This window comes from Cheilinus undulatus, linkage group 3 (genome assembly GCF_018320785.1).
Source record: "Cheilinus undulatus linkage group 3, ASM1832078v1, whole genome shotgun sequence".
In the NCBI taxonomy this organism is placed as follows: Eukaryota; Metazoa; Chordata; class Actinopteri; order Labriformes; family Labridae; genus Cheilinus; species Cheilinus undulatus.
Window position 1 is genome coordinate 13,926,003 of NC_054867.1, and position 23,206 is coordinate 13,949,208.

The 23,206-nt window shown below is 37.3% G+C and overlaps 1 protein-coding gene across 1 annotated transcript in view; it reads right to left on the minus strand.

Annotated features, from left to right (window-relative positions):
* Window positions 1-363: 363 nt before the first annotated feature.
* Window positions 364-23,206, minus strand: part of hdac11 (histone deacetylase 11) — a 47,051-nt gene continuing 24,208 nt past the window's right edge. The window contains exons 8-11 of the mRNA XM_041783954.1: window positions 23,083-23,145; window positions 12,427-12,523; window positions 11,205-11,383; window positions 364-5,581 (exon numbers count right to left, since the gene is read on the minus strand). Coding sequence (XP_041639888.1) covers window positions 5,339-5,581; window positions 11,205-11,383; window positions 12,427-12,523; window positions 23,083-23,145 — 582 coding nt within the window. The 3' untranslated portion in view covers window positions 364-5,338. The remainder of the gene's footprint in view (window positions 5,582-11,204; window positions 11,384-12,426; window positions 12,524-23,082; window positions 23,146-23,206) is intronic.

Consider the following 23,206-nt stretch of genomic DNA (forward strand, 5'->3'; position numbering starts at 1 on the left):
ACCAGACCCAACAATGCAGATGACCTGAAGTCTGCTATTAAAGCAACTTGGGCTTCCATTACACCTGAGCAGTGCCACAGGCTGATCGCCTCCATGCCACACGGCATTGATGCAGTAATTCATGCAAAAGAAGACCCAACCGAGTATTGAAGGCATAGAAATGAACATACGTTTTAGAACCCTGACATTTCTGTGTAAAACATCCTTTTTTATTGATCTTGTGTAATATTCAAATTTTTTGAGACACTGAATTTTGGGTTTTCTTATCTGTAAGCCATAATCATCAACATTTCAAGAAATAAAGGCTTGCAATATTTCACTCTATGTGTTACAAGTCTATATAATATATGGGTTTCACTTTCGGAAAAGAGTGACAAAAAACATTGAACTTTTTCATGATATTCTAATTTTTTGAGATGCACCTGTACATGTTGCCAGGCCACAGCAATAATCCTGTTTTGTATGGTATACAGTGAAAATGCCAATATCATGGGAAAGTTGCTCAGGACCATGCAAAAGTATTTCATGATTTGTTTAAGCAACAATGCCCTTCAGTAAGAAGTCACAAACAGTGCATTCAGAAAGGATTCAGACCCCCTTCACTTTTTTTCAATTTCATTATGTTGTAGTCTCATGCTACTGTAGAAAAAAAATCATTTTTACTGTCATTAATCTACACTCAGTATCCTATAATGACAAAGTGAAGCCAGAATTTAGAATTTTTTTGCAAATTCATTCAAAATAAAGAACTGATATAACACACTGACATCAGTAAATGTGTGCAAAAAATTCTTTGCACTCAGGAGAGGCTTCTGTCTAACCACTCTGCCATCAGCCCAGATCAGTGAAGGGCTGCAGTGATGGTTGTCCCTCTGGAACTTTCCCTTCTCCATACATGATCTTTGGAGCTCAGTCAGAGTCATCATCAGGTTCTTGGTCACCTCTATTACTAAGGCAACCAATTATTGAAAAGGTCCTGGTTGTGCCAAACTTCTTCCATTTTAAAACTGTGGAAGCCACTGTGCTCTTAGGAACCTTCAATGCATCAGAAATGTTTTTAGAAGCCTTCCCCAGATCTGTGCCTTAAAACAATCCTGTCTCTGAGCTCTACAGGCAGTTCTTTTGCCCTTATGGCTTGGGTTTTGCTCCGATAGGCTTTGTCAGCTGTTAGACCTTCTTTAGAGAGGCGTCTGCGACTTTTCAAATCATGTCCAATCAAATTAATTTACCACAGGTTTGGCTGGGGCACCAATCAAGGTGCCCAAACACAGTTTTCAAAGATCCAAAGATATGTAAGGACCCCTAGACATGACATGGTCAAAAAAAAAAATTAAACTGTGGCCACAATATAGCTATAACGTGCACAAAATACTAATTCATGGCCACAAAATATTAATTTGTGGCCACAAAATACTTATTCCAATTTGTGGCCAAGAAATAAGTATAACATGTGCATGAAATACAAATTTGTGGCCACGAAGTAGGTATAATGTGTGCACAAAATACAGGACAGCTGGGTAAGCAAATCAAGCGCACCTTCCTATCCCGGCGTCCAAGTCACACCCTGGTTCTCAATACTCTGTTTAAATGCCTCTCTGTAATAATGGTCCTTTGCAATGCCAGGCTTTTCAGAATGTCTTTGTAGCATTCCCAGCCTAAAATGAAATTCAATTATACCCCTGTCCATCGTATAGCTTTAGCCCCTCTACTGCCTCTACCGCAGACCTTAGAGAAGGTGCGCTTGATTTGCTTACCAAGCTTTCCAGGAATGATAATAATATTATTAATGAGTATTTGGTGGCCACAAATTGGTATTTTGTGGCCACGAATTAGTATTCCGTGCACGTTATATTGTGGCTACAATTAATTTTTTTTTTTCGACCATGTCATGTCTGGGGCTCCGTAGTTATGGGAGCAACCTGAGCTAAATTTCAAGCGTTTTTGCAAAGGGTCAGAATTCTTATGTCAAAAATATATTTTAGTTCTTCATTTTCAATAAACATGCAAAATTTTCTAAAGTTCTGTTTTCACTTTGTCATGATGGGGTACTGAGTGTTGAACAATGAGTATAAAAATGTTGTTTTTTTCACTTGAGCATCAGGCTGCAACACAAGAGAAATGAAACTTTGGCAGTGCCGGGTAACGTTACTCCTAAAAGGAACTCTTTATGTTGCAGGATGACTAACATTATACAGTAACCTGTTATATTCCTGTGTTGTGCATGGTGAAAAATCATCGTTGATAACGCCCAGACCACAGCATGTAGCTAAGTGTACGTGTGACTTTGAATGCATTAACTCTACCATCATTACACAGCCTAGTTTACGGCCCATAATTTGTTACTCTGGAGCCTTTTCACAAATGTGATATCACCTTTACAACTCCTCATTATGCTGACATTGAAAACAAACAGGGAAGAGTGTCAGGCACAGCTGTTTCAGTAAAATAGTATCATGCCAGATTTTAGAACTTTTCCTATTGTGATTTTCCTTTTTTTTCCAAAAATGTAACACAATAGGAAAAAAAATCCACAAAGTAAAAGCTCTCCTCTCTTTCATCTTTCTAGTTGATGCTAAGCTATGCATGCGTACTGACAGAATTGCAGGTTTACCTTCCACAGCTACCTGCCCAGAAGTCAGACAGAAGCAGAAACAGTGCAGAAGCTTCAGGGATTTTCTGTGTATGTGGCAACAAAAAGTAAAGGGTAATACAGCATTTTTACTTCTATGAAAAGTACCAAACCAATGGGTTACTTGAATAGATTCTTTGCGATCATGTGAGTCAGAATGTCCACTGGGGGTCAGGATGTGAGGGACAGCCATAAAGAATGAATAGGAATGAGGGAAAGTTTATATTTAACAGTTCTAAAGACTTCTACTTTGTAATTTTCATCAGAAAATTTCTACATACATTGAATACGATTCCTACATTTTACAAAAAATAGATTTTCAGCGCATTTTGAATTATATGCCTGGCATAGTGGTGATCCATATCCCAAATTACTCAGTCCTCAGACATCCTAGAGTTGACTAGCCAGATGAAGGGAGACATGAGTCTTGAAGAGTCTTGTACTGAACTAAGAGGCTAAATGAGCTGCAATAACAAAAAATACAATGCAAAAAGATCCTAACTGTTTTCCCCAAACATACTATTATTTGAAACAGTGATGTGCTGTCAACCAAATAAACCTTGTGAAGTGCAAGAGGAGCTGGCTGCAGACCTCTATGGTGGGGTAGTTTGGGATCATCTGTTGCAGACGTCTACAATGGGGGGGACCTCAATCTTGGGGCGTACTGAATGGCGTATATTTTCTGCTTGCTGTCAGAGGTTATGGTAAGTGGCTTTTTTTCATAATAGTAGAATTTTATGAACAAAAATCAAAATTTTACTGGGGGTGATACATTTAAATTTAACACAGCACAAACTAAGGAAAACCCAATGAGTGTTAAGGTTATGCACCCAAACCCTAAAGTTTAGGGTTAAGGTAAGGATGCGGGGGAGAGGGATGAAATTAAAAATAAACACCACAAACTAAGAAAAACCCAACAAGGGTTAGCACATCACTTCCCACATATGGTCGAGATAGCTCCATTGTGGAAGTCTGCAACAGAGAGGCCCAAAACGCCCCACCATGGGGGTCTGCAGCCAGATGCCTCTCGTGGGGTGAGCGATCGAGAGATGTGCCATTGAAGAATGAGCTTGTGCTACGAAATGGCTGTTTGATGTTAGCCACACTAGCTAGCTCCCCTTTGAGTGCTAGTTTTCTTTCCTCCATCCTTTACCGTTATTCAATCCACAATTAAAAAGCCAAACCGTGAACAAATGAAGACCTGTTTGGGAGTCAAACAGCCAGTTCTACCGAGCTGAGCCAAATGACCTGGATCCTAAAAACAGATAGATTTGTCATATTTGTTGCGTGAATATTTCACAGCTTTCGGGACACAAAAGTAGCTTAAAAATCAAGAATGTTTATATTTTCACACTTTGGATGCTCGACATAGCTAAGCAAACAGCTCAAAACATGGCCTTTTTTGCTAGTGTTTCTATATGTAGAATTGCCCCCAAGGAGTGTTCTCTGCTGCTGCGTGACATCATCTGCAAAGAACCTAATGCACAGCTTTAACAGGGACAACAATGAAGTATTCTGAGTTCTCAAAGAAATCACTTGTACCGAGTTACCCCTAACACTGGTCATTTGCTGCTTGAATTCCACTTATCCAAAAATATCCAAAGACCTATTTTGTCTGTACGCACACATCGACGGTGTATGTAAACATCATTAAAAGAGTTCCCTACAGCAGATGACTGCTAGCACTTCAGAAATAAAAGCTTCTTTCACACAATCACACAGGTAAAGTGTTTTAAACTTTGATGTACAGACCGCAGACACTTTGTGGCAAGAACATTGATTTCCAGGAGTCTGGGAGTGCTATTTCATTTTCTGTCACCAGAGAAAGTGCTTATAGTATTTTAGAGTTTCAGATGTGTTCTCACTTAAAAAAAAAAAAAAAAAAAGGATAAGTACAGTAAAACCATTTAAGACTTCATGTAAACATGTAGAGAGAGAGAGAGAGAGAGAGAGATACAGTAAATTTAGAGCAAAAGTACTAAGTCACAATGGCTGGATTTGATTAATGAAACACCATTAACTCTAATAATTGGAATATCATAGGGTAAAAATCATACTGGAATTTAAAAAAAAAAAAAAAACCATAGGAGGAATAAAGAAGACATGTCATTAATATGGCTAAAATGACCACTAGATTAAGTTTGATAGTTTGAGCTTTCATGTGAAATGATCTAGTTTCACTTCCATAACCGTTTAATGGCATCGAGATTATTAATAAACCCCCCATGTATCTGTTAGAATATCAAACCTCTTTACTATTTCATGGGCTATTAATACATCAAATCTCTCACAGATGACATAATTACATTTCCTGAGATGAAAGAATACCTCTTTAAAACGCTGTCTCAAAAATACATTAAACATAAAAGCCATTATTCTTCATCTAATGAATATTTCAACATCTCAATTGGTGGTATGTGAGAGCTTATAAAATTAACTATAGTCAGGAGAATGCTATTGTTTCAGGACTATTTTTGTCTTTGAGATCATTCCCTTTGAGTAAGTGCGAACTTCCACATAAAATAATGAAAAATATTAAAAAATAAGCTTATTATTTTTGTTAATGTGCAAACAGGCATTGGCCATTGATTTAACTACTTTAAGTTTGACAGCAGTTACCTCAGTGTATCATCGCTTCTGTCACATAAAGTTACTCAAGTGCATTTAAGTACTACCCATGTATATGACACACCTCAGGATTGTTGTGTCTCACACAGCCGTGAATTTTGAGCCCACAGATCCAGAGCTGCCCATCATACTGGTGACCAGTGATGATGATCCCTCCGCCTCCAGAGCCTCTGCTCCAATCAGACCCTGCTGGTGCAAGTTTAGTATGGAGTCAGCGATGATGCGGGCTGTTTTCTTCTGGTATCCTCCAGATGTCACCATGAGTATGGGGATGCCACGCCGCCTTGCAGCCCTGAACACAATCTCATCTCTCTTTACAATTCCCTAAAAGTGCAGAACAAGAGAAAAAACTGCTCTGTGAGTTTATCCAAGCCCCGTAGTGGTTGTAATTTCTCTAAATTTTGTCAAGCTACAGGCTAACATTCCTATCTATGCTCCCTTCCTCCCCTGAGAATGACGGAGGTCTTGAGGCTTCCATATCTCACGACTCCTCTGTGCAGCGCTACGCCTCTTGGGGCGACATAATGGGAGAAAAGAGCCACACATCCCTGTTTGCTTTGGGTTTAAGAGTGGGAACAGCTTGTGCAAAAAGTTTCATCTATTATGGAGCAATTTGCAACACAAGGACTAGTTTTAATCTTTATTAGCCATGACAGGAACACATGTTCAACCAAAACTTTAAAAAACAATCATTAAGGTTGGAGTAACCAAGCATTACTTCTTTTATTTAATTTTAGGCCTCTGAAAAGCCCAGACCTCAAACTATCTCTGCAACAAATCAGTGCACAATCCTTTCTAACATCATACAGATTTACCTTATTTGCTTCAATTATTTTCTGGAATTTGTCGGATCACTGGCAGAACTTCTCTGCACACAGGAAGCAATAAATCCTCATTTGGCTCATACAAACCAGCTCTCAGTAGGATCCCAAATCTACTGACAAATTAGTTTTATGTTCAGATGAACCCCGCTTAGTCATCCCGCTTTGGCACTTTTATGTTTGCCTGATAACAAATTGAAACTTTTAAGAACAGTCATCATTGTAATAGAATCAGAAGAGAAAACAGAGGAGTAAACTCACCTGCAGATAGGATGCACTTTTACTTTCCTCACTATCATTGTATTGTTGCATGCATCCTTATGTCGGGGTCAGCTGTCTCACAGTTTTCTATAAGCACAAGCTCTACACCAGACAGCCTGATGGAAAACATTCTGTACCTGAAACTTTCTTACAATTCAAGTAATATAAGCATCAAAATTTAGATCCAAGATTGTCTTCTGATGCTGTGTATCTACCAGGATCAATGAGATGCACTGATTTTTATTGAGCAGGTTTACAACTTATTTTAACTTTAACCCTTAGTTATACCTTGGCACATTCTTTGCATTCTGTTTTGGAATTCTTGAACCAGTTTATGTTCTGCTGATGCTATTGGCATGAAACTGCACAAAGATGTGTATTTTTGTTCAGTTTCATTTTTCAAGCCAAATCATTACATTGACCTGTTTGGTATTGTGCAAAGGAAAAATACTTAAGTATATATCCCTTGGGGACAAAACTTGCCCATTTAAACCCATTATAATTACCTCCGCCGAGGACGTTATGTGATCGGCAGGGTTTGTTAGTTTGTTAGCAACATAACTCAAAAAGTCATGGACGGATTTTAATGAAATTTTCAGGAAATGTCAGAAATGGCATAAGGAAGAACTGATTAGATTTTGGGAGTGATCCGGATCACCGTCTGGATCCAGGAACGTTTTAAAGGATTCTGTAATATTGGGAGATAGGGCTAATGGTGGAGGTCTGCGCTCTCTGAGTGCTTTTCTAGTTGCTTATTTTGATTGCAAATTTACAATACCATGTATCACTGTTACTGCCATTATCTGTGATGCAATTTTGAAGGAGGACCCTAGACTTGCAATTTTTACCCCTAACCACTACATGGTGCCATTACCCTTTTTTGGTCCAAGCGTGTATCCGTAGGGCACTTAAAAGACCCACTTACAGTGAGATTTTTTATCGCTTTGTAAAATGAAGGCATAAAGAAATGAAATAAAAAATGTCTGTGGCTGTTGATATGAATACAAACCTGGGATTTGCATCGTAGATATGAGAAATTGCATCTCTGAAGCACCACTCCAACGTGCTTCATTGGGGATATGCTGCAGGTCTAGGTTCAGTGCCGGCACTACCAAACTGCATCAATACCCATTGATCAGAAATCTCCAAACAGGAAGTCAAAAGTTTCGAGTATCGGGTTTCAAACAATGTCATGATAAGAACTGGAGGTGATTACAAAAAAATAAATCAATCATTTTAAAAACAAAAACAAATTGTAAATAAATCCATATAAAGTAGGGGTCAAAATGTTTCCAGTGTTCCATCTTTTTGCATAATTTCCATCAATTTCTGGACACTGCACAAAAAATGAAAATGCATAAAACTTGATGTTGGTGGTAATTGATGACTTGTGACCGTCTGATAATAATAATAAAAAAAAAAAATACACTTAGGATTTTCAATGTGGAAGTATCTCATTCTGCTGAATTGAAAATTGAATAAACTGGCATTTAAAGGATTAAAAACACATAAAATCCTGAAAATGACCTAAGATTTGCTGTCATGATCAAAACTGGAGATAATAAAAAAAAGAAAACCAACATTTAAAAATATATATACAATATATATACAAATTATAAATATATGCATTTAAAGTAGGTGCAGAAAATGCCCCCTATAGGGATATATGTGTGTAATCGCTATGAGAATTGGACACTGCTCAAAAAATAATAATGCACCAAACTCAGTGTTGGTGGTAATTGATGACTTATGACCATCTTTGATAATAATAAGAAAAATTCACTTAGCATTTATAATATGGAAAATATCTCACTCTGCTGAATTGAAAATTTAACAAACTGGCATTTAAAGGGTTAAAAACAATGACAAAAGATTTGCTATGTCATGATCAGAGCTGGAAATGATAGAAAAAAATGTTTTAAAAAATAATAGAAATCATAAATTTTAGCATTTAAAGTAGGTGCAGAAAATGTCCCCTAGGGATATATGTGTTTAGTCATTTAAAGGGATGCCTAAGCGTTAAAGGAAAATAGAAAATGGCCTTAAAATGTGAGATTATTGCCCAAGATGGTGACCAGCAGCAGCAGCAGCAGGCCGCTTGATTGATCTTGAACCATCAGATAATAATAATACAACTGGGCTGCTACAACTGAACTCTCAGTCGGATCTTGTCCATGGTGTCAAATGCCAATCAGTGTTACGTCCATCAGATTTTAATTTTGCAATGATAACTTCAAAATCAAGAAAAAAAAGAGCTAAACACAGAAAAAGCATGAACTCTTAGGTAGATTAAGATATAATGAATTAAAAAGAACAAATGAAAAAACAAACCATTTTTGTTTTCTGTCCTTCAATTCTTGGGACAAAATAGAGGGACAATTTTTGCCCCCCTATATTATTCATTTGTGACAATAAAAAGGTGCTTGCCTGTGTGCTCTCTATTACAGTAAGTGGTGTGCACTCTAGTGAGGGGCGCAAGATTCATAGCATGCCTTACTGAGTACAACACCTACACCAGATCACAAAAATCAGGAAAAAAACAAAGGCTGTGATCTGGTTTTTGATTTCCCCTTCTTTTTGATACAAACATGAAAATTTAAAGATAAGAAAAAACAAACTGGAATTCTGTTCATTAATTTTGGGGAAAAAAAAGAGAGGTGAAAAAAAATTTGATTCTCAATTTAAGGTGCATGGTCTGATATTTCTATTTCTTAAAAAAAACAAACAAACAAACAAAAAAAAAAAAGTAATTGGGAATCAGCTTGTTTCCTCATTTTGGATTTCATTCATTTCATTTCAATAAAAACATTTGTTGGATCATAATACCCAAACTTATTTCAGGCATGACTTCATTCAAATCTTCCAGCTGTTGTAATTATGTTTGCCATCTAATTTTGCTACTTTTCCACCGAAAAAGAAAACTGACTTCCTCATATCCCTCTCTTGTTGCAATTATAAACTGAACAGGCCAGGCACAGGCATCTTCATACAGATGGTTTCTAAAATATATGCAATTTTGACTTTGCATGGTTTGCAATTTTGTAGTACATTTGCTATTAATACTGCAGCTATTTAGATAGCAGCCACTATAGTTAGTATTAGTACAACCCCAATTTAAAAAAGTTGGGGCATTGTGTGAAATGTAAATGAAAGCATAATGCAGCGATCTTCAAATCTCATAAACACATAAAATAGACATGTTAGATGTTGAAACTGAGACTGTACTACTTCATGAAAAATAGTAAATACTCTCATTTTGAATCTGATGGCAACAACACATCTCAAAAAGCAGGTACAGGGCCATATTTACAATTGTGTAGCACTCTCTCTTCTTTTAATAACAGGTGTTTTGGGAGAGGAATGTTGTCCCATTCTTGTCTGATGTAGGAATTCTAGCTGCTCAACAGGCCTGGGTCTTCTTGCAGAATTTCTAATTCTTTGATTCTCCAAATGTTTCTTATTGGTAAAAGGTCTGGACTGCAGTCAGGCCAGTTCAGCACCCAGACTCTTCTTCTTCAAAGCCATGCTGTTGTGATGGATATGGTATGTAGTTTAGCACTGCCTAGCTGAAACATGTAAGGCCTTACCTGAAAGAGATGTTGTCTGGATGGAAGCATACAGTATATTACTCTAAAGCCACTATCGACTTTTCAACACTGATAGTGCCTTTCCAGATGTGTAGGCTGCTCATGCCATAGGCACTAATGCAACCCCATGCCATCAGAGATGCAGCCTTTTGAACTGAAAACAGGCTGGATGGTTCCTCTCCTCTTTAGTCTGCAGGGGATGGTGTCTTTGGTTTCCAAAAAAAAAAAAAAAAACATTTCACATTTTGATTTATCTGACCACAGAACAGTTTTCCATTTTGCCTCAGTCCATTTTAAATGAACTTGGGCCCAGAGGAGACAGCAGTGTTTCTGGATCGTGTTTACATCTTTACATGATACAGCTTTAACTTACATTTGTGAATGGCATGGTCAACTATGTTGACGGACAGTGATTTCTGGAAGAGTTCCTGAACCCATGCAGTGATTTTCAGTACAGAATCATGCTTGTTTATAATGCAATGCTGCCTGAAGGCCCAAAGAGCATAAGCATTCAATACTGACCTTCGGCCTCGTCCCTTGCACACAGATATTTCTCCAGATTTTCTGAATCTTTTGATGATATTATGGACTGTAGGGGTGGGATATTCAAAAAGTCCTCGCAATTTTACCTTAAGGAACATTTTTCCTAAGTTTTTCCACAATTTTTACACTCAGCTTTCTGCAGATTGGTGAACCTCTGCTCATGTTTACTTCTAACGACTCTGCCTCTAAAACATGTTCCTTTTATACCCAGTCCTGTTACTGACATGTTGTCTATTAACCTAATAAGTTCAAAAATGCTCCTCCAGCTGTTTGCCATAAATAACACTTACTTTTCTAGCCTTTTGAGGATCTGCCCCTACTTTTTTCAGATGTGTTGCTGCCATCACATTCAAAATGAGCTATCATTTTTCATTGAATGTTAAAATGTCTGGTTACAATATGCAAAATGTTGTTTATGTTCTTTTGCTAATAAAATATGGGTTCATGAGATTTGCAAATCATTGCATTCCTTTTTATTTATATTTTATAGAGTGCCCCAACTTTTTTGGAACTGGGGTTATAAGTATACAAGTAGAGTTACCTTTGTTTTTTTCTGTATAAAGGTTGTAATGTTTCACTGATTTCTATTTTTTTTTTTCATTGTCCGCCCATACATACAGAGAATTAAAGACCCTCTGCTCAATAGTGCTGATGTTTGTCTCTTGCAAGAACTACAGAAAGTTCCTCCTGTTAAAACAGATTTACTAAGAGTGTTTGACAGATCACACTCAGCACCTGTGGAGATATGGAGAGTCCTCCGAGTGGGTCCCCGTCCAGGATGTCTGTCCCTGCATTGTAGACGATGATGTCAGGTCGGACCTCGTTCAGCGCTCCCTCAGAGTGGAGTTCAACTTTCTGAAGGTACTCAGAGTCCTCAGTGCCCCAGTCCAGCTCCACCCTCCTTTTAATGGCTCCTGAAGAAAAAAAGATACGGAGTGAGGCATTATGCACCAAAACACAAAGCTAAACGTGCCATGAAACATACTAATAGACGTGTGGGGTTGAATCCACGGCCCTTATAGAAATTCTGGCTGGTAATTACAGCAGTTTCATGCAGTAGCACTTAAACACAGGCACAGAAAAGGCTTAAAATGAATTTATGATAAGTAAATTCTAATGAATGTCCAGGTAGGTAATTATGCTTTTCTATCTATAGAATACTCTCACATATAAATCAGCTGTGGTGCTTTAATTAATTAGTATGTACATTTTCAATAATTAATGCAAACGATTACAAAGGTTAATTAGGAGACCTTTATGTTTCAAAATTCAAACAGAATGAAGCTACAAAGCCAGAAAGGACACAGTCGAAGGATATGAAGCAGTTACTAGTAGGGCTTTAAGTCTACTCCTGCTTTTTTAAGACCTGAGAGAAAAAGTGTCAAAAAATTAGATGATAGAGTCTTTGAAGGAACAAGAAAATAATAAAGGTGTCTTGGAGGAGAAATATGAAGTAAAAATGGACTGTGTTGTTTTATCTGAAACAAAACAGAATGTACATTTACTTTATGCTCTCAAGGCCGGATGATTATAAAACGTTTTCTCTTTAATTAATTGCAAATAAGGAAGACAAACCGAAGGAGGGAGAGGATTTTGAAGTCAGGACTGTAATATTTCTTCTCTAGAACAAATGATAGAGTCAGGGTTACATACATGCTGTTGCAGTCAGATCAGCTTGAATGTACTGTCGCATTCATTTGTGTAAAAGCTTTGATTATTGTGTTGCATGGATTGCTGCATGACGGATCTCCTGCTGAATGCCAGCAGAGTGACTGGTAGTGCAGCAAGAAAAACAGCTGAATACAAAAGCAATATCATCCACCAACCTCAACATCCAGCCAAGCATTAGTAGCAGTTGTGCACTGTTAAAACAGTGCGTGCCTAATATATTCAGCTTACAACATTTTCATGGTTGTAATTAGGAAAAGTAGGTTAGAGATGATACTATTTCACTCACTTTTGGCAAACGTATCCCCAGGATAAATGTAGCGATTGTACATATCCATGATGAACACTCGCTTGTCCTCCAAGAAGTCTCGCTCATGTCCATTTCCCTACAAAAGAAAAACGTATTTTAAAAATATAAATACAAGACCTTTGTTGTTGTCTCTTCTTCTTTAAAGCATTCCTATAATGACTGAATTATTTTATGGTTCCTCATTCAGGTGTAATCCAAAGCAGTCCTTAACTCACAGCAGTCTGACAGTCCACTACATTACAGGACAGCACAAGTGTCAGACACATGCTTGTTTACCTGAGCTACACCGCCATGACTGACATGACCAGATCAGGGATGAATGGTCCTGTCATCTTTATGCATTGAATGGTAAAAACACTTATGAAAAGTCATTGCCACTCCATCATTTTTCATTTCCTGCCCTCCCCTTGTCACCCACAGAGTCTGAGAGCTGTCAGGAGGAGATTAGGCTCTGTGCCAAGTTTAGTATTACAGGATGAAAAGGGGGATGTATGGACATGTACAACAATTCGGTGTCAGCTCCACAGAGACTGTGTAATCCATTGATGTAGCATGTTGATTCTAATGTGCTGTCTGAGTATGTCTCCTACAGAACAGAGTACAGATCAAGTTATCATGTTGTGCCAATGCATCAAAAGAAACTGCACGTTTTGGGACCTCCCTCTTGTAGGCTTTTCTTACAAGATGAAACGGAAAGACGCTTCTTTTGGACATCCCATCAGCCCTCATTTATCAGTCTGGTTTAGGAACCAGGGCAGATTTGAGTGCAGCAATCATCTTACCACAGGGTCCATGTGCAATGCATAAAATGTGCATATGCGGCCAATCACTCCATACAAATGACTGGGCATTGATAAATGTGATGGCTGAAAAAAAAAATCTAACACTAAACTGTTATATATTTATGGTTCCGCTGGCCTCGCCCCCTGAGTGTACGACATGGAGGGACCAATAAAACGGTGCCTTAAAAAGGGACTAAAGAGAGCTAGAAACACCATGTATGGAGGCTGCAGTCAACAGTGTTGATGTGGATAACTGAACTCCAGCTGAAGTTAAATATTTAAGTATATATCTGTCAAGCCAAATTTTCCTATCTCCAAAATCACCACTTTACAGAGAATGATTGAAAAAAAGCAGTATTTTTCAAATAACCTAACACTGAATGCTCATACTGAGCATTTTTTGGTACTTTTATTGCTTTACATTTTTTAAAACCCACTGACAGATGCAAAGAGTGACCAGTAACACTGATTTATGAAAAAAAAAAAAAGTAAAAAATGGAAATACAAGGTGTTTTGTGTGATGTCAGCATCATATGTGCCTGGTTAGCCTTAGTTCTAATAGATTCTTAATTTTTTTTACATTTAGGTTAAAAAAATGGTTAAATTAATACTGCTAAACAGACAGGATTTTCAACTCTTGAAGTTTAAGCTTAATTAAGCTTCTTTTTTGAGATTTTCTTCTGTCCTGTCAAATAACCACAGTTCCAGGAGTTGCTGAAATGATACTACTGAGGTGAATTTTTAAAATTGTTGTCTTAAGCTGGGTATACAGTGTGCAATTTTCCTCTGATTCAGTCACGAATTTTGAGTCGCACAATTCACTTTGAAGTTGGACTGACTTTCAGTCAGATCGGGCATTGTTTGTCTAGCTGTGTACAGGGGGGTACGACAAATGACCACAGTCCAACTACGATCCGATTAGCTGCTCCCGACTGGTTGGATGGATTTCTGGCATGTTTGATATTTTCGTTGTGTGACTCCAGACACTTCACAGTCAGAACAGAAACACAAGGAATAAACAACAATGGGGGATTGTTTTCCTTTGTAAACTGTCAGACAACATCCTTTACCATTACAATGACTATGATAAAGGAAATAAACGAGGAGGAAATATTCCTACCCACAGACCTGCAGCTGACATGGATGGTGATGCTGTTTGTGTGTGTGTGTGGGATAGAGAGAAAGCAGGAGAAAGAGAGACAGAGAAACTGGGGGGGAGAGAGAGAATATGACTGGAAACACTTCACTCTCAGTGTGAGACTTCTTAAAAAGGAAATTCTGCGAATTTCCGTCACAGTACACTCCTACAGTGTGAGCACTCAGGTCGTACGCGACCATCTTACCGTATAGTGTGAGCACATAAATCGTGCACGATGGTCGTGCCTTGTAAGCAGTCACACAGTATGAATTGATATTCTGCCATAACTGACGTAAGGTCGGCTTGAAATTGCACAGTGTATACCTGGCTTTACTTTTCAAATAAATCAACTTTGAAAACACTAATCTTTCCAAATCAACACACAGTACTGAAATACCACGAAAGCTTGTGGTGCAAAACCTTATTTACAAAGCAACAGGCCACGCCCACTGGGACTGATATGAGTGTTATGTTAAATATATTTCAGATGTCAAATCAAACCCAATTATAAATCTGTAATCATCTGTTTGAACAGATAATGCAGTATGATTTAAAAACTCTCCCACACCGGAAGACTGACTACGCTGCACCTTCAGTCCACACATGCTTAAAAATGTGAGTACATGAGCTGAAACTAGGCCTGTGCTAAAAAAATGATAATATGGCAATATATCATCATGTCTTTCCCTGCCGCTACTTTTATTTATACAGATGATACATAATCAATATGGCTTTAAATGCTGTGATGGCAATTTTAAGCTATACATCCCCCATGGCAGCAGACACTAAACTTCATGATGCAGTACACACTCTGGTAACATGGATTATAGTGTCTATCAACTGCCAGCAAGACTAAAAGCAAAGATGCTGGATTATTTCAGGTTTCTTTAAACACTGGAAATACAAAAGCTGAATATGAATAATGCAAGCTGTGCAGTAAATAAGGTAAAACACTTCAGCGACACCATTCTTTGTTGACACATGGCACCTGGCTAATCAGTAGTTTAGCAACAACAGCTAAGCTCAAAAGCTAGTCTGTGACAGCCAAAATTTACCTCAACAGCTGCACAGGATCTGAAAATCACAAGCAGCACTTTATGCTTTATTTCTAAAGACATGAGCAAAACAGTGGTGTTACTATTAATGCTTATGGCAGCTGCTTAAGGAGTGTGAGTAATGCTATAGTTAATCCCCACTGACTGGTTTATTAAAGAAACTTTGGAGCTTCTGTTTTATGCAAATTTAAAGCAAAAAGTCTTTTTTTACAAATGCAAATGGGTTTATAGTAAGGTGAAACCAGGATACTTTCCAAAAAAATATCTAAAACAACAGCGAGAGAGACAACAGACAGGGCCATCTTAAGTTTAAAAGTGAAATATTACAAACATACTATTTTAATTAACTTGGATATCTGAGGAGTTCTGTGTTTCAGAGTCTATAAAACTGTACCTTTTTTGTTACTCACTACCGTAAAGAACAGCTGTAGTGAATTCAGTATAGGACATATTTATTTTTCCAAATCAACGTGTATCCAGATACACACTGTGGCTGCTGTATTTTGATATGTGTCATAAGGCTGTGGGAAAAACCCTGCCTTAGCTGAGACTCCTCATTACTGAGGAGAGCAGTCCAGTGTGAACACAGACCACCAGAGGGGACTTTCTCTAGCATTAAATTAGAAACATTAACAAGACAAATTATTTAAAAAAATTGAGCAAAATCAAAAAAATGTTATTTCCATGGAATGTATTTCAGTCATCATTTGTTTCAGGTTGTTAATAGTCAAATCAAATGTCTCAGACAGCATTTGCTTTATAAAGTTGATCAAATTATTGTCATTTTCAAAATGTGGTACAGAGAATACAACAGGCGGCATTCTGAGCCGTGATCGACTTTACTCATGTGTGTAGAAGTCTGTGTGTGTTTTTTCCACTGACACGTAATTTACTGAAGGTGAACTATTGTGTTTAATGGCAGTGATCTATGACACGGCAGCTCTCCAGTCTGAAGCTGCAGAGATTTATCAACACGTGTGTTCTGCAGAGACCTGCTGGGATTAATGAACGGAACAAATCTTCATTCCTCACAAAGGGATTTACTACTAGTGTAAGAAACGCATTCTTATCCATAGACGATTACAGACAAGTCAACAAAAATTTCTGCTTCATTAAGTCTTTTTACTGCAAATTTACACGACCACTGGCAGGGATGTCTTTATTAAAACTGTTTATTTTAATTTAACCAGTCAGAATGATTTTAAATGGAAGCAACTTTTTGCTGGTTGTACCACAAAAGTCACCAGGGTCTAAGATTTTAACAACTTACGGTTTATGCTCTACAAGCAGACTGATGGACCAGCTGACGGCATCAGCGCCCTCGTGTATTTGTCTGCCTGCTGGTCGTTTAGAACAATTAAAACATCTCATGGATATTTGAACATTCCCGACCTTTGTACCTTGATAAGAAAACGACAGAACTGTACTCCAGATCAACATCTACCATTTCCAAACACACAACTCCAATCTGTGCTGTGGGTAAAAAGTACCTTCAATGGTGTGAACCTTTATTTAACACTGCAATAATATATCACAGAACACTTAAGTGACAAAGACTATGTTCACATAAATCCTATAACTGGAAATAATCGGACAATGGTAATAATCTGATCTGATGGGTTTCCACTGACTTCAGTAATGTTTTACCTTGGTTACGTGATTCTGTTAATAGTAGGATTATTTCCACCAGTACATGGCATAAAACTGCAAAATTTAAAAAAATCCCTCTCTTGTTACAGCTGGTTTAGAATACAGCAGCAAGGCTTCTTACTGGTTTTAGCAGACGGCATCACATCACTCTCTTTTTAGCATCCTTATCCTGGCTCCTTGTAAGTTTAAGAACTGATTTTAAGATTTTACTCATCACTTTTAAAGCACTAAAGGGTTTGGCTCCAAGCTACTTAATAGAACTTTTAACCCACTAAGAGCCAGGCCGTAGCCTTAGATTCTCAGACGGGGGCCTCCTAGTCGTTCTTAAGTCGAGACTCAAGGTGACAGGGCATTTTTTCATCAGGGCCCCTCAACTTTGGAACAGCCTGCCTGAGGAGATAAGGCATGCAGAATCAGTGACATCGTTCAAATCACTTCTTAAAACTCATTTTTATAGACTTGCTTTTATGTTATGTCGTCTTCTTTTACTGTCTCCTCCCTCTTTTTGTCAGTTGTCTCTTGTAAATCCTCTTCTTCCTCAAATTTTACCTTAAAGCTTCTCTGTCTGCTCTTCTCTGCTTTGTATTTTATGCTTGATTTGATTGTTATTGCTATATCTTCTGCCTTTCCTATTTGATTTCAGAGCTTTTACCCTCGCCCTCCACTTTTATTGTTTTTACCTCTTTTTGCTGTTGTACTCGTTCTACCTGATTATTGTCATTATTAGGATAATTATTATCATTACGATTTTACAGTCCCTAGCGTTCTAATTTCTGCATTATGCCTTATCAATCTACACATTTTAGTTGTTTTTATTCTATTCTTACTGTTTTGATTTCTATTCCTTTCTGTCTCTTCCTTATATTTTAAATGCTCTTACATTTCTGGTCCTTTTTAGGTTACAGATAAATCAATAAAGATTATTATTATAGAACAACAGAAACAAGACTGAATGGTATGCATGTACTAAAAAAATTACAGCATTATGCTGTTTTTGATCAGTAACTCCATAAGTCAGTTAATGATTGGTTCATTGGTGTGCATGTAGACATACCCAATGATTTGGACATCTACTTGTCATGATTAAATAATTCTATCACTAAAACAGTATTTGCTAATGGTGATTATGCTAATGAAAATTCTGTAAGTACTGTTACCATAAATGTAGTTCACCTTAGACCAGTGGTACATCATCAGTGTATAAATGGTAAAGACCACCTTCAGCTTTGTGTTGGGTGTTCATGTTGCCGTCTAAGGACAAACCAGTAAACTCATATTGCTCTGAAGGCTAATACCAGCTTCCCTGAGACAAAGACTAAATGAACATGTAAGTGAATACTGTGCTCCGCTGTGCCTCTAAAAGACAGCCTGCGACTATAAATCAGCTCATATGCTGCCAGAGCTCCTGCTGCTGGCAGTCTTATTAGTCTTATCCTCTCCCCCACATACTTTACTATAAAAGATTGCTGTTTCACTGCCATTTGTAACTGTCAGCCAAAAGCCTGACTGCTGCATTCAAACAGCCTATCCCTTCTTTCTCTGCTCCCTTACTAAGTTCAAACATCTGTATGGAGTATTTGATCCCTCCTATTTCTACTTGAGACATAATCAGAAGGTGGGAGATCTCTGACATGCAGAAACAGAACATTTCTTTATCATTCAAGAGAGAGAAACAGACAGGATATGTAAAATGTGATGAAATGTGTGAGGAGGGAGTGATTGTCAGCAGCTCTAAATGTCATAAATAAAGATCACTTCATTAAAAAAAGTGCTTCAGTTTATTAGCTAATGAAGAGGAAACAGATAATTGCAGGATACAGAGATATCCTGACAATTATTTGTGAAATGACTCAAACCATTTCAGCAACATTCACTTAGCTGATAATTAGGACAGCTTGCTGACACAATAGAACACTTGCTCAGGGACTGAGTGGTCTCTGAGCAAGTCTGAAAAATGACCAAAACTTTTCTTTTAACACAGCATTATTTGTAGGTGGCACAAATGTTTGAAGATTGTGTTCATGCCACTAAAAGAAGTCCAGTGAAAGTCCATAAGGATCTTGGTCATCACTTGGGTGCATGACATTGGCTTTTCGCTGATGCTGATATTTACAGATTCAGTTAAGCCAATACTAATACCGATGTTTAAATAAGTATTTCAGACCTAAAACTGCAGTCCTCTGAGTGGAAAGTTGAAGGATGAACAGAGAAACAAATTGAAGTCCTTAAGACACACTTTAAAGTGTAAAGAATAAGGAAACAAGAAAAAAAAACTCAATTGATGTTGATCTGTTGGCCCTGCCTTAAAACTACAAACTTATTTAGTACATAGGGCCAAAATTTACTGTCCAAATATGCTGATATTCACAGACAAAATATCCACTGTAAATATCAGCAGATATTTTGATATCTGTCGATACCAATAATTGCCCTTTTAAGCTAATATCTGCTGTTAAACAAGACTGATCTTGAAAAGCATTTTTGTGTTAATATGAGCCATGAAATTTCTCTGCAGCCCAGCAATGGCGATGACAGTGATTATCATGATGATCGAATAAAAAGGTAGATGTAATCATTTCCAAAAAAATAACATGACTTTATCTAAAGAAAGTGGCAGCAATAGCCCTCCAAACAAGAATAATGTGTACCCTTTTCTAAATCCAGCTGTCTGTGACTTGACGACTTCAATCAGAGGTAAAAGAGTATATTTTAATACGAAAAAAAAAAAACAACTAATAAATACAATGGGTTTATGTAGACTTGAAAAGGGCAATTAAGATTTAAATAACATAATCATAATGTAAATGCTTTAAATATAGAGATACAGTACAACTTAAGAAAAAAAATCATGTGCAATATTAGTTTCAATACAGTGATAAGTATATGATGTGCAATGAGGATACTAAAGTCTGGATAAGCTTTAGCTATAGCTGCCTGCAACATGTTTCTCCTAAATCCGTAATTGACTAAAACTATCCTTTCACCAGCATACCGGTACCAGTTAATCTGGGGGTTAGCTGATAGGCAGCTTTATCTCATTGCATCAAAATGGCCTGAGATCATGGCTGTAATACTCTGCCTGTTTCCATAAAACAATAAAGAAATTGCGATTTATTGTGCAGCTGTAGCTTACACAGAATTCACAGTAGACAGCCTGATATGCCTTCACAGCGGGGCTCAGTCAAGCTTGTCATAAACTGAACCTAAAATTGATCATTAGTATTTTGTTGTTGAGCAACACAGCTGTTGAAGCCATAATCTCAATTTATGTGAAGACCAAAGCTCTTAAAGTGTCATGTTTCAGGGTTGTAATTAGGATTTTACTGCATATCGCCAATATTTCCCTCAGCCCAATTATCTGCTGAGCGGGGCACTCGAGGCCCATCTCCATGCATTCATGCAGATCTGCTCTTTTGCTCTTCTTCATGAATTATTTACTCAGCATCTGTATTGATCCTGATTTGTGTCAACAGGTAAAGGCGCATCATTACCACTGAGCCATAGCTCAAAATGTAAAAGCTTTATTTCTGGACTATAGCCATGGACCTTGGGAACCTTGAGACATCATCAATTTTAAAACAGTTCTCAGGGCTAATTGGAGGGAGATACAAGTCATGATGTTAAAAACACAAAGTAAGAATAAAATATGATAATCAGACTTCCAAAAATGTTGAGTCATTGCTCTGTAGGGCCAGGGTGAGCTCAGTCCACCAACGTTTAGCTGATGAATCAGAATCTCAATCAGGTTTGGGTAACACCAAGTATACTTTCTTAGAAAGGGAATTTCTCTTAGTATGCATGCAAGTGAAGCATATAAAAAACAAGACTTCTAGCAAATAATGTAAAGTTTATCCACAGTGAAAACAAGATCATATACTGCACACTCACTGAGGTATACCTGTTCAGTGATGCAAAATCTGATCAGCCAATCACACGGCAGCAACCAGTTCATTACATTTTCAGTTTGTCAGTATGTTCTTCCTTGCTCTTTTATAGACACGGTCAATATAACCTACTGAAGTTGAAACTGTGCATCAAAGGTGACTTAAGTGACTTTGAAAGTGTCTTTGTATATACAAGAGTACAAACAATTTAGAAATTCTCAGTTTACCATCTTATATCTATGACATGAAAAAGAATATGGAGTTTAATTAAAATAAATTTGTGCATTTATTGATGGAAAGCCCCTTGGGATGAATCATCTCATTTTGGAGGAGGACAGATCAATATAAACATCCAAGTGTGCATACTAAAACAAATGTAACAACCCTGAGCAATGCTTTAAGTGAATCTTTATCCTGAGCTATAGGAAACAATCCTTCAGAGTTTCTCTCATCAACACAGAAAAAATCGAATTAATAAGTTGGTCTAAGTCTGTGTAATGACTCCAGTCCTCAGTAACAGAACAGAAACACTTTCTACTTGGATTCTGGATGGACATCAAACATAGCTCTGGTTTCTATCGATAAAGACTTTCATTATTGATTAAGGATTTTAATTAGGGCAAGATTTTAATTGCATAAATGTGATGAAAATAATCTTTTCTGGCACCCTTAAGCTGTTTTCACTTGTGCACTGAAAATTTCAGGAGGATTGCCTTTGAAATCCTACAAAACTAACTAAAATAAAATAAAATCAAACTAAAGACTAAATCTCCTCAGTTTTAATTTTTGACTGCAGCACAATGACTTACAGGTATACCCAAGCCTGGAGAGAGTAAAATCCCCCGATTTGATTAGAGAAGACTTTAAACAATGGTAGTTTTTGGTCTTAGGTTGTATACAAACATAAAAATTGAATAATTAAACACTGATGAGCCCTTTTGGGTCTCGCCCCAACAGGTATCCGATATTGCCTAAAAAGACTAAAACTAATACTAAATCTAATAAAAACTAAACTAAAAGGAAGCATTTTTGGAAAATAAAAACTAAACTTAACTAGCAACCTAGCAGAAAAAACTAACTAAAACTAAACTGAACTGAAAACACAAGGTAAGAACAAAATAAAAACTAATGAAAAACCCAAAACTATTATAACCGTGGTACACAGTGTCTCTGCACCTTTTTGATTCTTAAGATCTCATTTTAAAATGTATTTAAGATCGTTTTCCTTAGATGAGTACAATGAATTAACCATCGCTGTAAGGTATGACAAATTACATGTACAATGAAGAGTGATCCATATCTTCTATTAATGTGGGTTAATAATAATTTTCTTCAGTACAAATCTCTTGCCTGTCCTACATAGAATCAGTCCCTATGAAATTGATCAAACAAGAAATTTTAACACTCTATGTTAGAAAGCTGTGGCTGCTTCTTAAGGCAAAACAATATTGTATGTACTATTTGTATGTAAACTATTTTATGTTCTGAACCCCAGAAAGAATAGCTGCAGCCATATGCCAATGCTAATGGGGATCCCAATAAACAATAAAAAACAAACAATAAACTTCTCCTTATTAAAAAAAACGCACAGATAAAGAGGTACCATCAGTTTGTAACCATGTGATCTCAATATCAATCAAAATAATCGTTATGATGATTTCTTCCATACTCGAGCAGCTCCAATATCGACTCATCTTGACCTCAAACAGAAAATAAAAGAGAGCTTGTAGGAAAAGTCAGGGTGAAAATTTAAGTGGCTTACGCAAACATACTGTTAACCCAGAAAAATAGAAATTTCAGGGTTTTGTGCATGTGTGAATTGTATTTTATGGTGATTAAAGTCATCATAAATGATAAGACAGTCACATATATCAACAGATTGGTAGGCTTTAAATAATTGTTATAAATCTATAGACACATGATGAAAAAGCTTTATGCACTCAGCTGTTTGCCATTGGTGATTTTTTTTAGATACATTCCACAGAATATGACAGTGAGGGCCAATTTAGCCCTCAGGGAGCCTCATTGATTGGTATGGTGGTGAAAGGGGGGTTATCTTGTCATCACTGTCAGCCTCTTAGCTCTGATGCACATTGACACAGAGAGATGTAATGGTGTGGGCTCACCTGATGAGCATCCAGATCGATGATGGTAGCCTTGGAGATGCCTTCCACTCTCTCAAAGAGAAACTGGAAAATACATATTAAAATAGCTGATTTCTCTGTAGAATCCCAGAGCAAAAACCTGAAG